The sequence below is a fragment of the Orycteropus afer genome, unplaced genomic scaffold (genome assembly GCF_000298275.1).
Source record: "Orycteropus afer afer isolate SDZICR_OR568_19922 unplaced genomic scaffold, OryAfe1.0 scaffold00017, whole genome shotgun sequence".
Taxonomy (NCBI): Eukaryota; Metazoa; Chordata; class Mammalia; order Tubulidentata; family Orycteropodidae; genus Orycteropus; species Orycteropus afer.
In genome coordinates this window covers 8,039,752-8,061,987 of record NW_006921604.1, presented here as the reverse complement: position 1 = coordinate 8,061,987, position 22,236 = coordinate 8,039,752, and the positions used below count along the sequence as shown (strand labels likewise).

The following is a 22,236-nucleotide window of genomic DNA, read 5'->3' as shown; positions in this document are numbered from 1 at the left end:
GGGAACTGTGGTGTCCTCTTTACTTTTCTGGAAGAGTCTGTCTACAATTGATGGTAATATGTCCTCAGATGTTTGGCAGAATTCACCAGTGAAGCCATTAGGGCCTGGAGTTTTCTTCGTGGAATGTTTTTTAACTACAAATTCTATTTCTTTCTATCTGGCAGAGGCTTCAAACCAATTTAGGATCAGAATCTACATTTTAACAAGTATCCCTGGGGATCTAAAAGAATCACAGGGGAATCTTGTTAAAGTGTAGATTCTCATTCAGTGTATCTGGAGTGAAAATACAAATTCTTAGCAGGAGGTCAAACCAGAATGAATCATTTGAAAACCCTGCTACTCACATTATCTGTCTTTTCATGAGTGAACTATGGTAGTTTGTGTCTTTTAAGGAAGTTGTCTATTTCATCTAAATTGTCAAATTTATAGGCAAAAACTTGTCCATTAATATTATCATCCTTGTGATAGCTACAGATTCTGTAATAACATCTCCTTTCTCATTTTTCATATTGGCAATTTGTTTCTTCTTGTTCCTGATCAGTCTGGCTAGAGATTTATCAATTCTACAGATCTTTTCAAAGAATGAGCTTGTGGTTTCATTGATTTTCTCTTTTCTATTTAATTGATCTCAGTTTTGATCTGTCCTATTTTCTTTCTTTTGCTTATTTTGGGTTTAATTTGTGGTGGCATAGTAACTAAGGCATTTGACTGCTAACCAGAAGGCCGGTGGTTCAAACCTACCAGCCACTCCTTGGAAAGTAGAGTGGGCAATCTATGTCCATAGAGATACTGCCTCCAAAACCCAAGGAGGGGTTGTTATGAGTCAGAACCAACTTGAAGGCAGTGAGTTTTGCTTTGTTTTGTTTTCTCTTAAGGTGGTACCTACAAACACTGATTTGACATCTTTCTTCTTTTCTAATACACAACTTCAGTGCTCTGCTTTTTCTCCTAAGTACCACTGAATTGGCATCCCACACATTCTGATGTTGTGTTTTCATTTTTATTCAGTTCAGAATACTCAGTAATTTTCCTTTAGTTCTTTTTTTTTTTTTGAATTATTTTTTATTTAGGTTATTTAACTTCCAAATATTTAGAGGTTTTCCAGAGATCTGTTATTCATTCATTTCTAATTTATTCCACTGTAATCAGAAACCATACTTTGTATGATTTGAATACTTCTTTCAAATTTATTAAGATTTGTTTTATGGTACATTAAATGATCTCTTTTTGTAAATGTTCCATATGCTCTTTAAAAGAATGTGTATTTTGCTGCTGTTGGATGGTGTCTGTAAATGTAAAATTGTTTGATATTTCTATTCAGGTCTTTTATATCCTTCTTGATTTTCTGTTATATGTTCTATCAGTGATGGAGGGTTATTGAAATCTCTATGATTATGCATCTATTTTTCCTTGAAGTTCTGTTTTGCCTCATGTATTTTGAAACACAGTGTTTAGGATTATGTCCCTTCAGTTAATTGATCCCTTCATCGCTATGAAATGTTATTCTTTATCCCTAATAATATCCTTTGATCTGAAATCTACTTTGTATGGTATTAATGTAGCCACTCTAGCTTCTTGTAAATCGTTAGTATGGTATATCTTTATCCATCCCTTTACATTTAATCTATTTGCATCTTTATATTTAAGAGTGTTTCTCATAGTAGCATATAGTTGGCCATGCCTTTTTATCTAAATTGATAATCTATACTTTTTATTGGGGTGTTAATTTTATTGCTGATGTTGAATTGTTTTCTATTGGCCTCATCTAGTCTTTGTTCTCTTTTTCTTTATTTTTTCCTGCTATCTTTAGGATTGAGTATATTGAATTCCACTTTATCTCCTTTTTTGGCTTAGTTGCATATTTTAGTGATTGTTATAGATTTATAACACACATCTTCAACTTATTGTATGGTCTACCTCATGTACAATGTAAAAATCTTGTAATAGTATACTTTCATTTCTTCTCTCCTGGCTTTCACGCTGCTGTCATATATTTTATATATACATATGTTATAGATCCAAAATACATTATTATTTTCATTTAAATGATTATCTTTTAAAATCTCTCTCAATAGAAAAATATAGTACACTTATCCAGATAGTTATTTCTGGTGATTTTTGTTCCTTTGTGTAAATTTATCTTTCTCTCTGGCATCATTCTCCTCCTGTTAAAGGATTTCCTCTGACATTTCTTACAATGCACATGTGCTGGTGATAAATTCTTTCAGCATTTGTATGTGTGAAAACATCTTTATTTCACCTTTGTTTTTGAAAGGTGTTTTCACTGATTACATAATGGTATATAGAAAATTCAAGGTACTGGGGAGAAAAAAGATGTTGTTTCACTGTCTTTTCACTTGCAATGAGCCATCTTTCATTGTTACTTTGTGTGTGTGTGTGATTTGGGTGAAGATTTACAGAGCAAATTCACTTTCCATACAGCAGTTGTCTCATGACATTGACCACAGTTTACCATATTTCCATACACTTTGTCTCATGACATTGACCACAGTTTACCACAATGCAACAGCTCCCCTCCTACTTCCTCCCCATAGTTACCTCTTCCCAGTGTCCATCCCTCCATGCACTCCTGCCCCCTGAGATGTCTCCCGGTGCATAAGCAGCCCTTCTTTCTCCCATGATTGTTTTCTCCAAGGAATGTATCTACCTCAGGTAAATGTTCAACTCATATGCCTGTCTTTTGTTTGGCTGGAAACCACGGGTGTGGGTTTAATTCCAGACCTGAAGGGCAGCTAGGGGCCATAGTCTCAGTGGTTCCAACAGGCTCAATTGGACCAGCAAACCTGGTCCCCCCACTTTTTATTTTCTCCAAATGATTTTGAGTTTTGTTCCACATTGTTCTCCCTCTGTATCAAGGATCTTCTACATAGATCCCCTTCAAGTGGATGACAGTGGTAGCCAGGCACCATCTAGTTCTTCTGGTCTCATAGTCGTATAGGCTGCAGATTGGATGGTGTACCAGTCGCTAGGACTAATTCTTTCCATGAATTTTGGTTTTCTTCATTCTTCTTTGCTCTGGATGAGGAGAGACCCATCGTTGCATCTAGATGGCAGGTGCATTCTTACTTTTGTTCTTGTTCAATTGACATTCTACTTTCATCTCTAAAAGTTCAATTTGGATCTTCTTAAAAATATTATTTCCCATGTCTCTACTTAACTTTCTGAATGTATGTAGTACATTTATAGCAACTCTTTTACTTTCCCTTTCTGCTAATTCTCACATTTATGTCAGTTCTCAGACGGTTTTTTTTATGGCTTTTTCTCTTTATTAAGGGTCACATTTTCCTGCTTCTTTTTATGCCTAGTAATCTTTGATTGGATGCCAGTCACTGTAAATTTTACCTTGTTGGGTGATGGATATTTACGTATTCTTATAAATCTTCTGAGCATTGTTATGAGATGCCATTAAGTTACTTGGAAGCAATTTGTTCCTTTCAGATTCTGCTTTTACGATTTCTTAGGAGGGTCCAGAGCAGTATTCAGTTTAAGGCTTTCGTTCCCTATTACTGAGCCAAGGCATTTCCAATTAGTCTACCCAGTGCCCCTTGAATTATGAATTTTTCCAGTTGGGTTGGTGGGAATAGGCACTGTTCATGGTCCTGTGTGATCTCCAAGCCCTACCTCTTCTAATCCTTTCTAATGGTTCCTTCCCCAGCCTCAGGTAATTTCCTCATACGCTTGAGCTGAACACTCAAGGAAGACACTCTGGAGATTTCTAAAGGTCTCTTTCTGTGGATCCATAGCTCTCTCCTTTCTGCCATTTTGTCCTGTGAATTCTAGCCACTTTGGTCTCTCCAGACCCTGAGTTCTGTCTTCTGAAATCAGGTAATTTGCTGTGCTCCATCTGGGTTCCCCCTTTCTGTGCCATGGCCTGGAATATCTCTCAAGTAGTACCAGCATACCTCAGAGATTTTGTAGGTTCAATAAAGCAAATGTCACAATAAAAATAGTCACACAAATTTTTTGGTTTCCTGGTGCATATGAAAGTTATGTTTATACTATATTGTAGTCTATTAAGTGTCCAACACCATTATGAAAAAGTTTGAAATATTGTGAGAATTACCAAAATTTGACACAGAGACATGAAGTAAGCACCTGCTGTTGGAAAATGGTGCCAATGGACTGGCTTGACACAGGGTTCCCATAAACTTTCAATTTGTTAAAAACATAATATCAGCAAAGTACAATAAAATAAGGTATGCTTGTAAGCTGGAACTCACATCATTTTTGCCCCATATCTCAGAGATCACTGTCCTTTATTTCATGATGTTAAGTATTAAAAAACATTGTTGTGTATATTTTTGTTAGTTTATTTTTTTCCCCCAAGGAATGCTCATGTCCTGCTCTTGGTAATAAAAACAAGTCAAATTACCAGTAGCCAGAATGCCTGGGATCACCATCTTCTCATTCCAAGCATCAGGCTGAAGGGTCATCTCTCTTAGCAAGTGCCCTCCTAACCCCATGGTTATGTGTAGTGGCTGGACCCTGAGCCAGTGTGCCCAGAGCAGAAAATATATGGGGCTGCTATGTACAAAGAGGGGAGATTTTGTCTAATTCACCTGAGTTCCTCCAATATGCCCTTCCCCTCTCTAAATGGCTATCTTCTCTCATCTGGCCTGCAGGCCTTGGGTGTCAAACTTACAGAATGGCTACTGCCTTCACACAAAGAATATACAGGGTCTTCAGCTGATGCAATTGAGGCCTTTGCCTCAACATCACTGGGCTGTGAGTTTGAACAGGAGCAGATCAGACACTCTACTTATGACCTACGAGTCCAAATCAAGGTTACAAAATCTTAGAGGGGTATTCATGGGTGAAAAGATCCTGATCAAATCTTCCTTTATAGATACAAATAGTACATCTAAAACTTTAAGTTTTTTTTTCTGTTTGGAGTTGTGTGTGTGTGTGTGTGTGTGCATGTAAGCTTGAAACAAAGGGACAATGATCTATCCTTCTGCCAATTTCAGAGGGCTGGAGCTCTTCTGGTTCCTTTAAAATTTTCTATTAGCTCTTACAACTAACTCAAATACTAAAGACTAGCATGTAAGTACTTCTCCAAACAAGTACCTTAAGCAGCAGGATCCCCATTCTCTTTGATTGACATAGATGTTCACTTTAGCCTGGGTTCCTCTGCTTCATTTTCATTCTCTAAGGCCCACAGGGGGATGTCTAGGTTCTTCATTCTAAGCCCCACATTGAGTATATGTCACTGTAAGTGAGTAGCCCCTCCAGACAAGCCTGTTGAAACCCCTCTTTGGGAGGCCCTGGCAGCTAGTCCTGGCAAAGCAACTACAGCTGTGATTTCTCTGGCCCAAATCAGGACACCCAGTCACAGGACAGAGTCAGTGTCATAAGAAATTTATCAAGGCCCATAGGCAAGCTCACCCATGCCTTCATTCTCTTCCCACTTCTACAAATGCTCCCTTCCCTATTTCTCCTCTTCAATCTCAGCCAGTCCCTCCTTCCCATAGCTAGCCTGGTCTCCTTGCTTTCACACTGACACCTCTGTAACACAGGCAGGGGCTTGAGAGGCAATACAGAATAAAGGAATGTTTCCCACACTTTGAGCTCTGGTGGCATAGTGCTTAAAGCATTTGACTGCTAACCAGAAGGCTGGTGGTTCAAACCCATCAGCCACTCCTCAGAAGGAAAGTTGGGCAATCTACTTCCATAGAGATACCACCTTGGAAACCCAAGGAGAGGTAGCTATGAGTCATATCCGACTCGATGGCAGTGAGTTTGGTTTTTTGGTTTTTCCATGCTTTGCTGCACATCAGAATCACCTGGGGAGCTTTAAAAAACCCTAATGCCCACTTCATGTCCCATATAAAGTTAATTCAGAATGTCTGGGAGTGGGAGGCAGACATCAGTATTTTTATTGGCTGGGTTTTGAATCCCAGGTTTACTAGTTACTAGCTGTGTGGCCTCAGGCAAATTACTAAACCTTAAATGGAGATGATAGTAGGATCTATATAATAAGATTGGTGTAATCCCATCCGATCTGCAGCCTATACAACTATGAGACCAGAAGAACTAGATGGTGCCTGGCTACCACTGTCATCCACTTGAAGGGGATCTATGTAGAAGATCCTTGATACAGAGGGAGAACAATGTGGAACAAAACTCAAAATCATTTGGAGGGAATAAAAGGGGGAATCAGGTTTGCTGGTCCAATAGAGCCTGATGGAACCACTGAGACTATGGCCCCTAGCTGCCCTTCAGGTCTGGAATTGAACCCACACCTGTGGTTTCCAGCCAAACAAAAGACAGGCATATGAGTTGAACATTTACCTCAAGTAGATATACTCTTTGGAGAGAACAATCATGGGAGAAAGAAGGGCTGCTTATGCACAGGGAGACAGCTCAGGGGTCAGGAGTGTATGGAGGGATGGACACTGGGAGAGGTAACTATGGGGAGGAAGTAGGAGGGGAGCTGTTGCATTGCGGTAAACTGTGGTCAATGACATGAGACAAAGTATATGTGAACTGCTGTAAGGTAAGTGAATTTGTTCTGTAAATCTTTACCCAAATCACAATTTAAAAAAAAAAAAAAAGATTGGTATAATGATGGAAACGAGTTAATACTTGAAAAGAGCCTAAAACAGTGTTTCACATGTAATGTATGTGCTATAAGCACTGTTGTTATTGTTGTGTCAAGTCTATTTAAACTCACAGAGACCCTATATGACAGGATAGAACTACCCTATATGGTTCCCTACGCTATAATCTTCAAGGAAGCAGATCACCAGGTCTTTTCTCCTGTGGAGCTGCTCGTGGGTTTGGTTAGCAGCCAAGTGCTTAACCACCATACCACAAGGGCTCCTTGCTATAAGCATTAACTATTATTATTACCAGGTATGCCCTAAATGAAACCTAGTACCTTGAGAGGAAAATCCTTTACTAACTCAAGAATTCACACATGGGATCAGTATACTAACTCTCCCAAAGGTGAAGGGGAAAAGAGTAAGCTGACATTTATCAAGTATCTGCTTGGTACAAAGCAAGTATTATTTATTCTTTACAATAATCCTCAAGATGAATATTATTATAATCATTTTACAGAAGAATAAACTAAGTCTGAAAGAGATTAACTCAGGTTAATCAGTGATGGAGATGGGATTTACAACCAGGTCCTCACTTCAAAGGAGCTCTGGTAGTGTAGTGCCTAAGGCACTTGACTGCTAACCAGAAGGCTGGCGGTTCAAACCCACCAGCCACTCCTGGGAAGGAAGATAGGGCAATCTACTTCCATAGTGATACCACCTCAGAAAACCAAGAAGGGGTCACTATGAGTTGGTTCCTACTGGGCACATAACAACAACCTCACTTCAAACTCATGCCCTTTGTTATGGCAATGATTTAGTTAAAAAGAAAAAGAAAACCTTCTTGTAGCCTCAGTGTCATCTCAGGGAGGGAGGTTGGAAGCACATCAAATGCCAGGAAAGTGGTTTCATTTTTCAAGATAGTATGAAAAAAAAAAGAAAGAAAGAAAAACTCACTGCCATAGTGTCAGTTCGGACTCATAACGACCCTATAGGACAGAGTAGAACTGCCCCATAGGGTTTCCAAGGCTATAAATCTTTGCAGACAGCCTCACCTTTCTCCTACAAAGCAGTTGGTGGATTTGAACCACCAATCTTGTGGCTAGCAGCTGAATGTTTTAACCACTGAACCACTAGAGCTCCTTCAGGATAGGATGTTGTTGTTGTTGTTAGGTACCGTCAAGTCAGCTCCAACTCATAGCAACCCTATGTACAACAGAAGGAAACAATGCCTGGTTGTGTGCCATCATTACAATCCTTGCTATACCTGAGCCCAATGTGGCAGCCTGCGTGTCAATCCATCTTGTCAAGAGTCCTCCTCTTTTTTGCTGACCCTCCACTTTACCAAGCATGATATCCTTCTCCAGGGAATGGTCCCTTCTGACAATATGACCAAAGTAGGTGAGACTTATTCATCGCAAAATTGGTCTTGCAAAATTCTATCATGTGATCTCCACCAAGGCCATATTCTCAGGATAGGATAGATGCTAATTAATAGCTGGGGAAGTACAGGTAAGATGAATATAGCAGGAAAGCCTCTAGTCTGCATTTTGAGTTCAAAACCAGATTCCACATTTCCTAACTGTGTGACCATGGACAAATTACTTAATTCTTCTTTGTTTAGTTTTCTCATCTGTCAAAAAGGGATAACAGCTTCTCCTTGAATATGTGAGGATTAAATTAGTTAAATACAAGCCTAGCCCCTAGTGCAGCATCTGATACATAAATGCTCACTAATTAGTCATCATCACTGTTGTTACTACCATTTAGAAACAGTGCATCTGCAGTCTCAACTCCCAAGTTCCAAGTAGCCATTCCAAGTTACATGAAAGAGCTCTAAGATAAGGCCAAGTACTGTACCTAGATTTTAATGATTTTTTTTGGATATTAATAATACAAACCCACATTCACTCTATCCCTTCCAAAGGAATATCCCATACTCCTTCCTTCCCGCTTATGTTCCCCATCTCCATTCTGCAGTGAGGTCTCAGACCCTGCTCAAAGGAAAGTGATAGTGTTAAATAAGAATTGAATACAAGAAAGCATTCTGCCTTTTCCAGAGGTATCTGACAGTGTGTCAGATGATGGCCAGCTACAGGCAGTTTGGATGTGATTTAATCTGTAGATGAAGGCCAAGTTTGGATGATTGCTGACTCCCCTCCCTTCTTTTCTGACAGTAGGAGCCCCTTCCCCATACCAGACACACACACCATACAACCCCACAGCTCTGGAAGCTCTCCCCAGCAGCTTCTCAGCAGGGCTAAGGAGCTCTCCTTAGTAACAAACACAGGAACAGCCTCCCACCCCCAAACGGTAATATTTGTGAGTCTTTTACACTAATAACCATAAATGACACCAACCACAGGCTATGTCGTCCCCATCAGACTTGAAAGACTCGGTCACCAGCCTCTGGAGCTGGGCCAGTATGCTGCAGGCTTCCTCCATCTCCTTCCAAATGAGAAACACATCTTCTCTGACCCCAGCTCCTGGGAAGAGAAACACAACATGAGTGGCAAGCTGAGACAGGCTCAAGAACTCTCAGATAGTTCCAGCAGACCTGGTGCACCCCACCAAGTTTCTAGAACATTTCTGACACCAAACTAACTTCTTTATTCATTTCTTTCTAGAATCAGAACTGAAATCCCCAGGGAATGCTGTCACCTCTGAGAATTATGAATGCACACTTCAAGGGGCAATTAATCCATGTAGAGTATGTAGAGTAAATATCTGTAGTAGCCAGAACATTTTAGGATAGGTTACTGATAATAATGAAACAAGATAAAGAATTTAAAAGCACTACATGAAAGTCAGGTTCACCCCTATGAGGAAGAAAAATTCAATGGTATATGAAAGTATCTTTGAAACCACCTTCAAAAGTCTTTATCTTCCCCCAGTGTAATAACAATTCTTAGGCTTCCTTTTCTGAACTTCTGCTGTCTCAGTTAAGGGTTAGGTTTGTCTGTATGACATTCAAAAACATGGTATAGCTTAATATGGATATTTATTTCTTTCTCACCATAAAGAAGTAAAGGATGGAAGGAAGGGAGGGAGAGGGGAAGAAGAGGAGGGAGACAGTCCAGAGGTAAGCAGTCCAGGGCTGGGATGGAGGCTCTGCCTACATCAAGATCCATGCTCTTTCTTTTTTATTGTTCTACCAACTTAGCACATGCCTTCTATCCTCAAAGTGACCTCGTAATTCCAAATGACTTCTAGACCACCAAGCTGCATGTCCAGGTTACAGTCCAGAGGCAGAAGGGAAGCCAAAGGGGCACATAAGAAGCATGACCCTAACTGAGTCAGTCCCTCTTAAGCATCTGTCTCAGGTGTCCCAACAACTGTTTCATTACTTTAGTCAGAACTTAGTCTGACATGGTCCCATCTGGCTGCAAAGGAAACTCCACCAAAAGGCCAACAAGAAAAAACCACCAAGAAGAGCCTGAATCACCCTTGGCTGCTCTTCACAACAGTTAACAGAAATCTAAATACAACAATGCCACGATGCCTCGAAGACAACAGACCATCACAGTCCACACAAACAAGCAGGATAAAGTGGTAGAAACAAGGGAGCAGGATACAGACCCAGAACACATACCTGAGGAAGAAGCAGCACTGGAACTCTCTGATAAGGAATTCAAAAGAATTATCTTTAGGTATCTTCAAAGGATTGAGAGACAGAACAAAGAAAACACAGAAAAAACATTAGAAAAATTTTGGAAGAAAATACAAGAACAAAATGACAAATTAAATGAAAAATTAGCAATGATTCTAAATCTACAGATAGAAATCCAGAAGATTAATACTAAATTGTCAGAAATAGCACATTGGAAGGACAAAGGAGTAGAACTGATGCGATGGAAGACAGAATTAATGAGATGGAAGAAAAATACCCAAATACTTCTTTGGAAAGGGATCAATCTGAAAAAAAAAATCAAAACAAAATGAAGAAAGCCTAAGGTTCATGTGGGATACCATCAAAAGGAATAACTTACGTGTCATCAGAATTCCAGAACAGGAAGAAAAACAAAACCACTGAGAAATTTGTCCAAGATTTGCTGGAGGAGAACTTACCTGATATGATGAAAGATGAGGATATATCCATTCAGGAAGTCCAACGAACCCCAAACAGGATAGACCCCAAAAGAAAATCATCAAGACACATCATCATCAAACTCATCAAAACCAAAGACAAAGACAGAATCCTGAAAGCAGCACAGGAAAAACAAAAAGGTACCTACAAAGGACAGCCAGTAAGAGTAAGCTCTGATTTCTCAGCAAAAACCATGCAAGCGAGAAGACAATGGGATGGTATATATAAAACCCTGAAAGAGAAAAATTTTCAACCAAGAATTACATACCCAGCAAAATTGTCCCTCAAATATGATGGTGAAATTAGGAGATTTCCAGATAAGCAGAAACTAAGGGAATTTGTTAAAACCAGAACAACCTTACAAGAGATGCTAAAGGGAGTCCTTTGAACAGAGAACCAAAAATATCAAATAACAACCGACCATTAATACACAAGATGACATAACCCAGAAACCACAGCTATGGACATATCTAAAGGAAAATGAGCTTCAAAGATTGTAAACAGGGAACCAGAGACATCAATTGGTAAGTGAGGACAACTACAAACAAAAAGAGGGAAAAGACTGTGTAGTTACAGAACTTCTAAATAGTGAGGAAGTTAAGAGAGTTACAAGATAGAAAGGACTGTTCTAAACTTGGTAATAAATTTATAAATCATAGGGTAATCTCAAAGAAAAATGATAAACCTTCATATCACAATACAAGAGGACAAGCACAAATATTCAGCATATACTAAAACAACAGCAACAAAGGAAATGATAACATGCTTCATAAACATAAAGAGCTCAGCACAGAAAATAATATGGAACAAACAAACCAGGGACCATGAAAAAAACACATACCAGGGGTTCTGGCAAGATGGCAGACTAGGCAGAAAGACTGCACAGACCCTCTTCAACAAAGAAAAGGGAAACCAATTAACACAGACACAGAAGATAATCCTGGACACCTGAGCCTTGAAGGGAAGGACATAGAAGTGGACTAAACCCCAGCTAGCAGAAGAATTTGCGTGAAAATACCAAAAAAGGAGACATACGGAGCTGCAGTGTGGCAGCGATCCTGATGGCACAGACCTTGGAGATTCCCAAGTGGTGGTAGGACTTAAGAATTAACCTAAAAAAGATGGTTGAATTTTTTTTAAATGAAGGCAAGAAGTACAGGACAGAAGTAAAGAGTCATCAGCACTCTGGCCCTCTCAAACTTGGCCAGATCAAGTGCAAAATTATTAATAGCCATGTTCTTAAAGAAGCAAGTGGCAAGCCCTGACAGAGATAGATGATGTCTGTCATGGTTTTGCAGCCATCAATACCTCAAGGAGTGAAATGTGAGGTGTACCCAGCTCTTTATTGCAACTCCAAAAATAACACACACTGTTGCCAAATATGATCTTTATGTACACAGGACATTTCCATCACTGTAAAAGCAAGACTGAATTCCAGCTGCTTGCTTCAGTATGGAGGTGTTAAGTAGCAGAATTCTTCTTAAAAAGTCTCAAGTGAGTCAAGGCTTTTCATTTCTCCCAGACCTGTCAATATCTTCAGAAGGAGTATCAGGATCAAAGGAAAAATTTTCAAGGAAATACAATTGGTCTTAATTATCCAGGAAAAGTGTGTATAAGGGGCAACAATGACTGGGGGTGGATTGAGTCCTTGTGGGCCATTAATGGATAAGTGCTTGGCTATTAACCCAAAGGTTGGCAGTTCATACCCACTCAGAGGTGCCTCAGAAGAAAAGCCTGGCAATCCCCTTCCAAAAGATCACAGCCATTGACAACCCTGTAGAGCACAGTTCTACTCTGCAACATTGCGCATGAGGTCACCATGAATTGGAATCAACTCAAAGGCAGCTAGGGTGTGGAGTGACCTGAGACTGACTGCCCTATGCACATAGTAATTAGGATTATTCCTATACTGGTTTAGTAATTAGGCAGCTACAGACTGCTTCCCTGGTTGATTAGAAAGCAAAACTATTCAAAATTATATAACTGGCTTTGCTGGATGAAAAATGAAAAAGTAGCTAGTAGGGAGGGAAACCCACAGGGCTGTAAAAGCGTAACTTACAATATATAGGTTTTATTTCAAGTTATTCCATTGGCAATAAGGGAGGGAGGCCATTTTTACCAGGTTTGCTTCTATAGAACTTAGCTGGAATATCAGACAGCCACGGGAAAGGGAAAGAGAGCCAATGAAAATGGAAGAGGATGGAGAACAAAGCACGAGAAATCCCAGGCTTCAGAGACCTCTGTGAACTCTAAAATTCTCCAGGCTAAACCATAGTAGAGATGAAACAATAATGAAGCCTAATTATGTATCTTCAACAGTCAAGGTCCATCTTATACAGGCACAGAATATGGTTCTTCCTACAGACATCCAAGTGATCTAGAAAATCTACCAACCAAAATAGCTCCCTACCTGAACCAACCAGTGACATCCCCTATATACCATGTGGATAACAGTTTGAACGTTTACCTAAAAATGCTAACATCACCTGGTAGAGAAGCCACAGAAAGCTGTTATTTTTCATTAGTACCTGGTATTAGACCTAGGAAGGAGCCCTGGTGGTGCAGTGGTTAAGCGCTCAGCTGCTAACCAAAAGGTCAGGAGTTTGAATCCACCAGCTACGCTGCCAGAGAAACACATGGTGGTTGACTTCCATAAAGATTACAGCCTTGGAAACACTATGGGGCAGTTTTCTTCTCTCCTAAAGGGTATGCTACAAATTGGAATAGCTTGATGGCACACTACAGCAACAACTGATTTCTCAGAGCAGCTAGTTTTACAAATGAAATGAGACCCATGACAGATAACTTTTGATGAGGCAAGGGTAAGAGTACACTGAGTATCTGCTGCTAAACACCACCTTACCTATAGGACAAAGTCTAGTTGTCACAATCAATTCGTTAACATATTCATGGTAACATTTTTTTACTCCAAATGATTTTGAGTTTTGTTCCACATTGTTCTCCCTCCCTATCCAGGATCTCCTACATAGATCCCCTTCCAAGTGAATGACAGTGATAGCAGGGCACCATCTAGTTCTTCTGGTCTCATAGTTTTGAGAACCTGCTATGCAGAGGGTGGGCACTATCCCAGGTGCTGGGATACAACAGTGAACAGGGCCCTGCTCTCCTGAGCTGGCATTCAAGGCCCTCCATAATACCCATAAACATTCTCTGCCACAAGGCAATCAGTCTGGTCATTGTTCTACCAGCTCTGCAGGGCCCCTATACTCACGCTGTCCTCCTCTGAGGACTCATAACTCTCCACTGCACTCACCTAGCCCCACTCTTCATTCAAGGCACAGTTCTGACTCCACCATCAAGCTTTGTCCAGCCACCCAGGAAACAGTGATATGCTTCCTACTCCTCCTCTCAATTCCAACGGAATGAACTATTCACAGCTACTATTGTCAGTCCTGCTGTTGCCAGAACATAGTTTCAGACCGTACTATTAGATAGACTCAGGATAAATGCAATTTCTGGCTGGCTGTCACTCCAACCTCCAAACTAAAAGAGCACAAAGAAGCTCGAGCAAGTGATGGTGACATTATATTATATGCATAACCTTGAATCTAGCGTAATTTTTTGGTCAGTCCTTCACAAGCATGATGCTTTATTTTTAGTAGGCAGCTGTTTACAACCCAGCTTACCACTAACTGGTATGTCCACAGCCATCCTGCTACTGAGAGCTGTGGTCTATAGCTCTCCTTTGGTACTTAACATGCAGCCTTGAATTACTGTTCATGTTTGCATCTGCTGACTTTACCCACTGGACTGTAAACATTTTGAGCATAGGGACAGTGTCTTTTCTTTCTTTGTATTCTTCATAGAGCTTAGCACTGGATCCAGCATTTTCAGTAAGAATTACTACTTTTCCCTTTTTTTTTTTCTTTCCCCCACAAAGAAGCAAGTATTCAGCACCAAATACATTCATTCCTCATGAAATAGCCTGGCCTTATAGGTTACAGCCCCCAATATTGCAAGAAACTCTTCTGAGTGGTACATAACAGATTCAGGATATTTGAGCATTTGCCTATGGCCTAAGGATTCCAGACATTAACACAGACATGCCCTGAAGCAGTAAGTCATTTCCTTTTAGATCCTCCAGTGGTATAGTGCCTAAGGCACTTGACTGTTAACCAGAAAGCTGGTGGTTCAAACCCACCAGCCACTCCTCGGAAGGAAGGTTGGGCAATCTACTTCCATAATGATACTGCCTCAAAAACCCAAGGAGAGATCGCTATGAGTCGGGTCCAACTCGATGGCACATAACAACACCAACAGCCCCAGCTAGGCAATGCTCTTCTAAGTATCTGAAACACATTCCAAGGAAGTCCCGGGGGAGGGGGGGGTATATACATGGTTAATGAGCTTGTAATGCTAACCAAAAGGTTGGAGGTTCAAGTCCACCCAGAAGTGCTTCAGAAGAAACACCTTTGGATCTACTTCCAAAATATGGAAAACCCTATGAAGCACAGCTCTTCTCTGACACATATGAGTTCACCATGAGTCAAGGTCAACTCAACAGCAACTGGTTTATCATTCCAAGGGCAGTAGTGGAAAAGTGATCACAGATCCAGTTAGTTGGAGCACTGGTTGGATGGACAATTTAACGTAGAAATGAGAGAGCAATCCAGAAGTAATTCATTCAACCCTGGAATCCTAGACTCTCTCCTAGGTTCCACTGGGGTCTTACTTGCTTTTGGCCCCTTTCCCATCCCTCAGGAAACCTGGGTATAAAACTGACCCAGCTGGCAGGAGAGTTTGCTATATATCTGAGCCCTAAACTCCTATTCGATAATATAGATCTGAAATAGTTTCATAATTATGAAAAAGCAGTATTTTCAGGAAAAAGCAGTACGTACTTCTGTTTTCAGAAAGCAGTCATTTGAACAGAATATACTTATTCAATCTGTATGCTGAGCAGATAATTGAGAAGCTGGGCTATACAAAGAAGATGTGGCATCAGGACTGGAGGAAAGCTGATTAACAACTGTGATATGCAGACGACAGGACCGTGCTTGCTGAGAGTGAAGAAGACTTGAAGCACTTACTGATGAAGATCAAAGACTACAGCCTTCAGTATGGACTACACCTCAACAGAAAGAAAACAAAAATCCTCACGACTAGACCAATAAGCAACATCATGATAAATGGAGAAAAGAATGACTTGTGCAGAATAGTAAATTACTTGGTGTGGCTTTTCTACCCATAAGTCTTTGTAAACTCCAAGGTGGGAATTGCTATTAGCAACTGAGGAGATCCTGATTTTAAAGTTACCCACCTGGGTTATTTCTGTTGGGCGTGGCACAATACAATGTTCTGGGAGGTTCCCATTCTCTCTCAGGTGCTTAGAGTTCTGATGCTATGATTGGCTAGTTTGACCATCCTTCCGGGCTCAAAAGGAGGCCTTCTAGAGGCAGAACTCTCTCTGACTGCTGGTTAAGGAAGACATGCCACTGAAAGAGACACGCACTCCTGAAACACGCGTTGCTGGGAAAGAGACGCAAGAGACACGCATCACTGAGTGAGACACCGAGGGACCAGCACTGCTGGGAAAGAGACTGTGAGAGACTGTTGGCTGAGGGATGGTGGGCTGGGAAAGAGACTGAGCATTTTTTCTTAACTTGAGTTGTAGCCTGGTGCTTCCCTAATAAACCTCATAATCTGTGAGCTCTGTGTGGCCACTGCAGTGAATTATCGAACCCAGGAGAGAGGTGGTGGGTGCTTTGGGAGGAACGGTTGGAGAAAGGGCTGGAGGGAGGCAGCATGTCTGGCCGTGTAGGAATAGGCCTTGGGTTACTGCTGGTAATCCTGTCTTCCTTTTGTGGGATTAGAGGAGGTCAGAACATGTGGCCTCCTTGCCGTTTTAGCAACTTGTCAAGGATTTCATTTTACTTGGATTCATAATCAATGCCCATGGAAGCAGCAGTCAAGAAATCAAATGATATATTGCATTGGGCAGATCTTCTGTAAAACCAAAAAAGCCAAACCCACTGCCATCAACTCAATTCTGTGACCCTTCAGGACAGAGTACAACTGCTCCATAGGGTTTCCAAAGCTGTAAATCTTTACAGAAGCAGATTACCTCATCTTACTCCTGCAGAGTAGCTGTTAGGTTCAAACCACTGACTTTTTGGTTAGCAGTCAAATCTACTCCACAGACCTCCTCTTTAAAGTATTAAAGAGCAAAAATGTCACTTAGAAGACTAAAGTGTGCCTCACCCAAGCCATGATATTTTCAATAGCCTCGTACACATGTGAAAGCTGGACAATGAATAAGGAAGACCATAGGAGAATTGTTGCTTTTGAATTGTGTTGTTGGTGAAGAATTAGGAGTATAGCATGGACTGCAAGAAGAATGAACAAATCTGTGTTGGAAGAAGTATAGCCAGAATGTTCCTTAGAAGCAAGAATGGCTAGACTTCTTCTCTCCTACCTTGGTCACGTTATCTGGAGAGACCAGTTTCTGGAGAAGGATATCATGCTTGGTAAAGTAGAGCATCAACAAAAAAGGGGAATACATTCAAGGAGATGGATTGGCACAGTGGCTGCAATGATGGGCTCAAGCATAGCAAAGATTGCGAGGATGGCACAGGACTGGGGAGTGTTTCCTTGTGTTATACATAGGGTTGTTATGAGTCAGAAGTGACTCAATAGCACCTAATAATTAAAAAAAAAAAAAAAACAAACTAATTCTAAGGTGTTAGGAAGTCCCAGAGACCTAAAATTATAGTATTGATCTGGTGTAAAGGGACATATTATATCCATAAAGGGATTCAAAGTGGTGAAGTCAGTAATTTTATTATAACAAAAAAAAATTCTCAATTACAGGTGTTAAATTACATATTAAAATGTTTTGTTGTCAAGAGGCAACTGAACACTTGCTGGCTAGATCCAGTCCCACAGCTATAATCACTAAACACAATGTATAACTATATTCAGTCCTGCCCTAAGGAAATTAACCATTAATTAATCAAAAGCAAATATAAAGTCATATCACCATCTAGACAAGCATCTAACATTTTTTGTTGGTGATGGGTGCTATCAAGTCAATTCTGGCTCATAAAGGCCCCATGTGTGGAGAGCAGAACTGCACCATAGGGTTTTCAAGGCTGTGACCTTTTAGAAGCAGTTTGCCAGGCTTCACTTCTGAGGGACCTTTGGGTGAGTCTGAGTTGCCAACCTTTCAGCTAGTAGTCCAATGTTTAGCCATTTGTGCCACCCAGGGACTAACATTACAGTGTAGTAAATTACATAGTGTGGCTTCTCTAGCCATAAGTCTTTGTAAACTCCATGGTAGAATCTGCCGTGAGGAACGGAGTACCTCCTGATTGCTAAAGTTATCCACCTGGGGTGTTTCTGTTGAACCAGTGCAAAACAATCTTCTGGGAAGTTCACTCTCTCTTTCAGGTGTATCGAATTCTGATGTTAGGATTGGTTAGTGGTCACTCTGCCAGTCTCAAAAGGAGCCCTTCTAGAGGCAGAAGAAGTCTCTCTGTCTGCTGAGAAAGACGTGCTGCTGAGAGAAGTGCACTCCTGAGAGACATGAGAGACACACACTACTGAGAGAGAGATGTGAAAGACACACACTGCTGAGAGAGAGACACAAGAGACATGCACTACTGAGAGAGCCATGTGCTACTGAGACTGCCGGCTGCTGAGTGAGACAGCTGGCTGCAAGCAACTGAGTGCATTTCTGAACTTGAATTATAGTGTGGTACTTCCCTAATAAACCCCATAATCTGTGAGTTCTGTGTGGCCACTGCAGCAAATTATTGAACCCAGAAGAAAGGTGGTGGGCGCTGCAGGAGGAACGGTTGGTGAAAGGGCTGGAGGGAGGCAGCATGTCTGACCTAGCAGGAATAGGCCCTGTGCTACTGATGATGATTCTGTCTTTCTCTTGTGGGGTTAGAGGAGGTCAGAAGATGGCACCTCCCTGACCCTTTGGCAAACATTTTCTTAGTACACTAAATATGTTTCACAAAACAAAGCAAATTCACTGCCATTGAGTTAATTCCAACTTATAGTGACCCCCACTGGGTTTCCAATGCTATAAATATTTATAGAAGCAGACTACCTCATCTTTCTTCTGGAGGAGCTGGTGAGTCTGAACCACCAACCTTTTGGGAGCTCTGGTAGCATAGTGGCTAAGGCACTTGACTGCTAACCAGAAAGCTGGCGGTTCAAACCCACCAGCCACTCCTCGGAAGGAAGGTTGGGCAATCCTACTTCTGTAGTGATACTGCCTCGGAAACCCAAGGAGGGGTCGCTATGAGTCAGGGCTGACTTGAGGGCACATAACAACAACAACAACAAACAGAACATTATAAAAATCAAAGGTAATGCAGTCTAATTGTCCAATATTCAAACAGAAAACCTGAAAATAAGCCACCACTATTCTCCCCATTTACACATGGTAAAGAGTAGATGCTCCAATAAACTTGGTAAGAAGTGTGATCCCAGGCTCTGGAGTGCTGCTGGGCAAGCAGACAATAAAAACACAGATAAAGGTATAGAGGAGCAATATCTAAAGAATAAGTGCAAAAAATCTCCATCAATCAAGTTTAGTTGAACAAATCTATTCTGCTTAGAATACATGGTACCATTCATAAGACACCAATTCAAAGGGTGGGTGTTTTAATGAAATGGTAAATTTTGGGGAATTTTATAAATTTATTTTAGAGCAAATTTATAAAAACAGTTGTTTTTCACCTTTTCCATCAAAAATGGCCTGAATTTCTTTTATTTCTAAGGGACCTACAGTGCACAAAAATAACACAAACATCATAGAGCTTCTCCTTCTCATCAACCAACTGTGCATCAACAGAGAAAGAATAAGGCTAAGACTACTGTTATCATGGAGCTAGTATCCACTCAGTTCCTGTTCTCAAGAAAAGCCCATCTCTGTGAAGATGGATCATGTGCTTGGGGCCTCACTCACTCACCTAATGGGGTCTGCTTCCAGTTCTGCTAGGAATGAACAAGTTCTGAGAGACTAAACTATTTTCTTCAGATACACAAGAGACTGACTTCTTGCTGTTAGGTACCATTGAGTCAGCTCCAATTCATAGCAGCTCTACGTAAAATAGAACGTAACACTGCCTGGTCCTAGGCCATCATCACAATCTTTGTTATGACTGAGCCCATCATCATAGCTACTATGTCAATCCATCTCATTGAGGATCTTCCCACTTTTTTTTTTTTTTTTTTTTGCTGATCCTCTACTTTACCACCATGATATCCTTCTCCAGGGACTGGTCCCTTCTGACGACATGACCAAAGTACATGAGACAAAGTCTAGCCAGTCTTGCTTCTAAGGAGCATTCTGGATGCACTTCTTCCAAGACAGATTTATTCATTCTTCTGGCAGTCTGTGGTATTTTAAGTATTCTTTGCCAATACTATATTTCAAACGCATCAGTTCTTCGCTGTTCCTTACTCATTGTCCAGCTTTGAAAATACCATGGCTTGGGTCAGGTGCACTTTAATTTTCAAAGTGACATCTTTCAAAGAGACTGACTTAGGAACCAGAAAACCAATTATTTACACAATATTATCTACTCAATAGTACAATCTATTTAGTGAATCACCATTCACTCACTTCTTCAACATTTGATGGATGTTTAATGTGTCTGGGCAATGGATATACAGAGTGAACAGGAAACAGTCCCAACTCTTAAGAGGCTTTCAATTCAGTGTAACCTTCCCAAAGTGTGGCCTCAGAACCCGTGTTGTTGTTGTTGTTGTTGTGTGCTGTCGAGTCGGCCCTGACTCATAGCGAAGCTTCCTTGGGTTGCCGAGGAAGTATCACTACGGAAGTAGATTTGCCCAACCTTCCTTCTGAAGAGTGGCTGGTGGGTTTGAACTGCCAGCCTTCTGGTGTTAGAATCTCTGATATGTACATCAAAATGTAGATTCCTAGGCCCTGCCCTATACTCATTCTGAGGGTGGAGCTCCAGGAAACTATAATCATGAAAAGCTCCCCAGTGGTTCTTTTGCAACAAAAGTTTGTGAAGCTTTAGTCTAATGGGCAAGGCAGGTATGTAAATTATTACTATCTAAAATATTTTTGGAGAAAAAAAATAAGTTAGATGATTTCTGGAAATAACATTCTCATGCTCTAATGTCCTTATTTGTGCTTTCAGGAAACATTCACCAAAGTGGTCAGAGCTCCTTTTTGCCTTCAAAATTCTGGGGACTCCTATTCCCATCTTCTAGATATCACTCAAGGGCAATTGTTTCATAACATTCTATAATTTCTAAGAGTATCATTTATTTTAGATATATCTTATAATCGGAAGGAGAAAACTAAAATTTACTACATACCTACCATGTGCTGGCCACTGTGCTAGGCACTCACATTCATTACCTCAATTACTCTCACAATAATCATATGAGTAGAAATCATCATCCCTATTTTACAGATGAGCAAACTGTGATTCAGAAAAATTAAGAAGCTAGCCCAAGGCTACACAACTAGTAAGTGTTAAGATTCAACCTCAGGCTTATTTCCAAAGTACCCCATACTTTCCACAGGGGGACTGGGACAGAGCGAGGAGTCAGCCTCAGGGATCCAGGTAAGGGAGAGAACCCAGGTCACACCCCAAAGCAGCAAGGCAGAAAAGTGGGGGAAGGACAGAAAAAGGCCAGGGGGACTGGAACAGAGTGAGGAGTCAGCTACAGGATCCAGGTGAGGGGAGGGTACCCAGGCCATGCCCCACAAGTGGCAAGGTGGGAAAGCAAGGGAACCCAAGCCACATCCCACAAGTGGCAAGGTGGAAAAGCAGGGGAAAGGACAGAGAAAGGCCAGGGGGACCAGGACAGAGCAAGGAGGCAGCAGTAGGGATCCAGGTAAGGGACGGTTGGAGAGGTTTTGAACAGTTAAAGGTGACAAACTTGTCTGTCAGTTTGTCTTACTGTGGTGATGTGTTGCTGTGAGTCTTGAGACTGTGCCACTGGTGTTTCAAACCCAGCAGGGTGCACATAGTACACAGGTATCAGTGTGGCTTGCAGACTGATACAGACTAGAAAGAAGGAAGAGGCCATTCACTTCTCAAAGAATTGGCCAGGGAAAACCTTATGAATAGCAGAGAAACATTTTCTGATACAACACTGCACAACTTTATGAATAGTCTGGAAATATTGTTCAATGCAGAAGAGGAGGATGAGTCACTTAGGTTAGAAGGCTCTCAAAACGGGACTGGAAAAGAGCTCTATCATCAGAGTAAAACTGGCCTTACTGATATGGATAAGGTAAAGCTTTCCAGACCTCCATTTGCTGATGTGGCACAACTCAAATTGAGGAGAAACAGCTGCAGACATCCATTAATAATCGGAATATGGAATGTATGAAGTATGAATCTAGGAAAACTGGAAGTTGTAAACAATGAAATGGAATGCATCCTAGGCATACGTGAGCTGAAATGGACTGGTTTTGGCCATTTTGAATCAGACAACCATATGATCTACTATGCCAGGAATGACAGTTTGAAGAGGAATGGCATGGCATTCATCATCACAAAGGATGTTTAAAGATCTGTCCTGAAGTACAATGCTGTCAGTGATAGGATAATATCCATACGCCTA

General features: G+C 41.0%; 1 protein-coding gene across 1 annotated transcript in view; it reads right to left on the bottom strand.

Annotated features, from left to right (window-relative positions):
- Window positions 1–22,236, bottom strand: part of VWA3B (von Willebrand factor A domain containing 3B) — a 431,643-nt gene that overhangs the window by 294,694 nt on the left and 114,713 nt on the right. Inside the window, exon 7 of the mRNA XM_042783482.1 lies at window positions 8,924–9,049. Within this exon, the coding sequence (XP_042639416.1) occupies window positions 8,924–9,049 (126 nt within the window). The remainder of the gene's footprint in view (window positions 1–8,923; window positions 9,050–22,236) is intronic.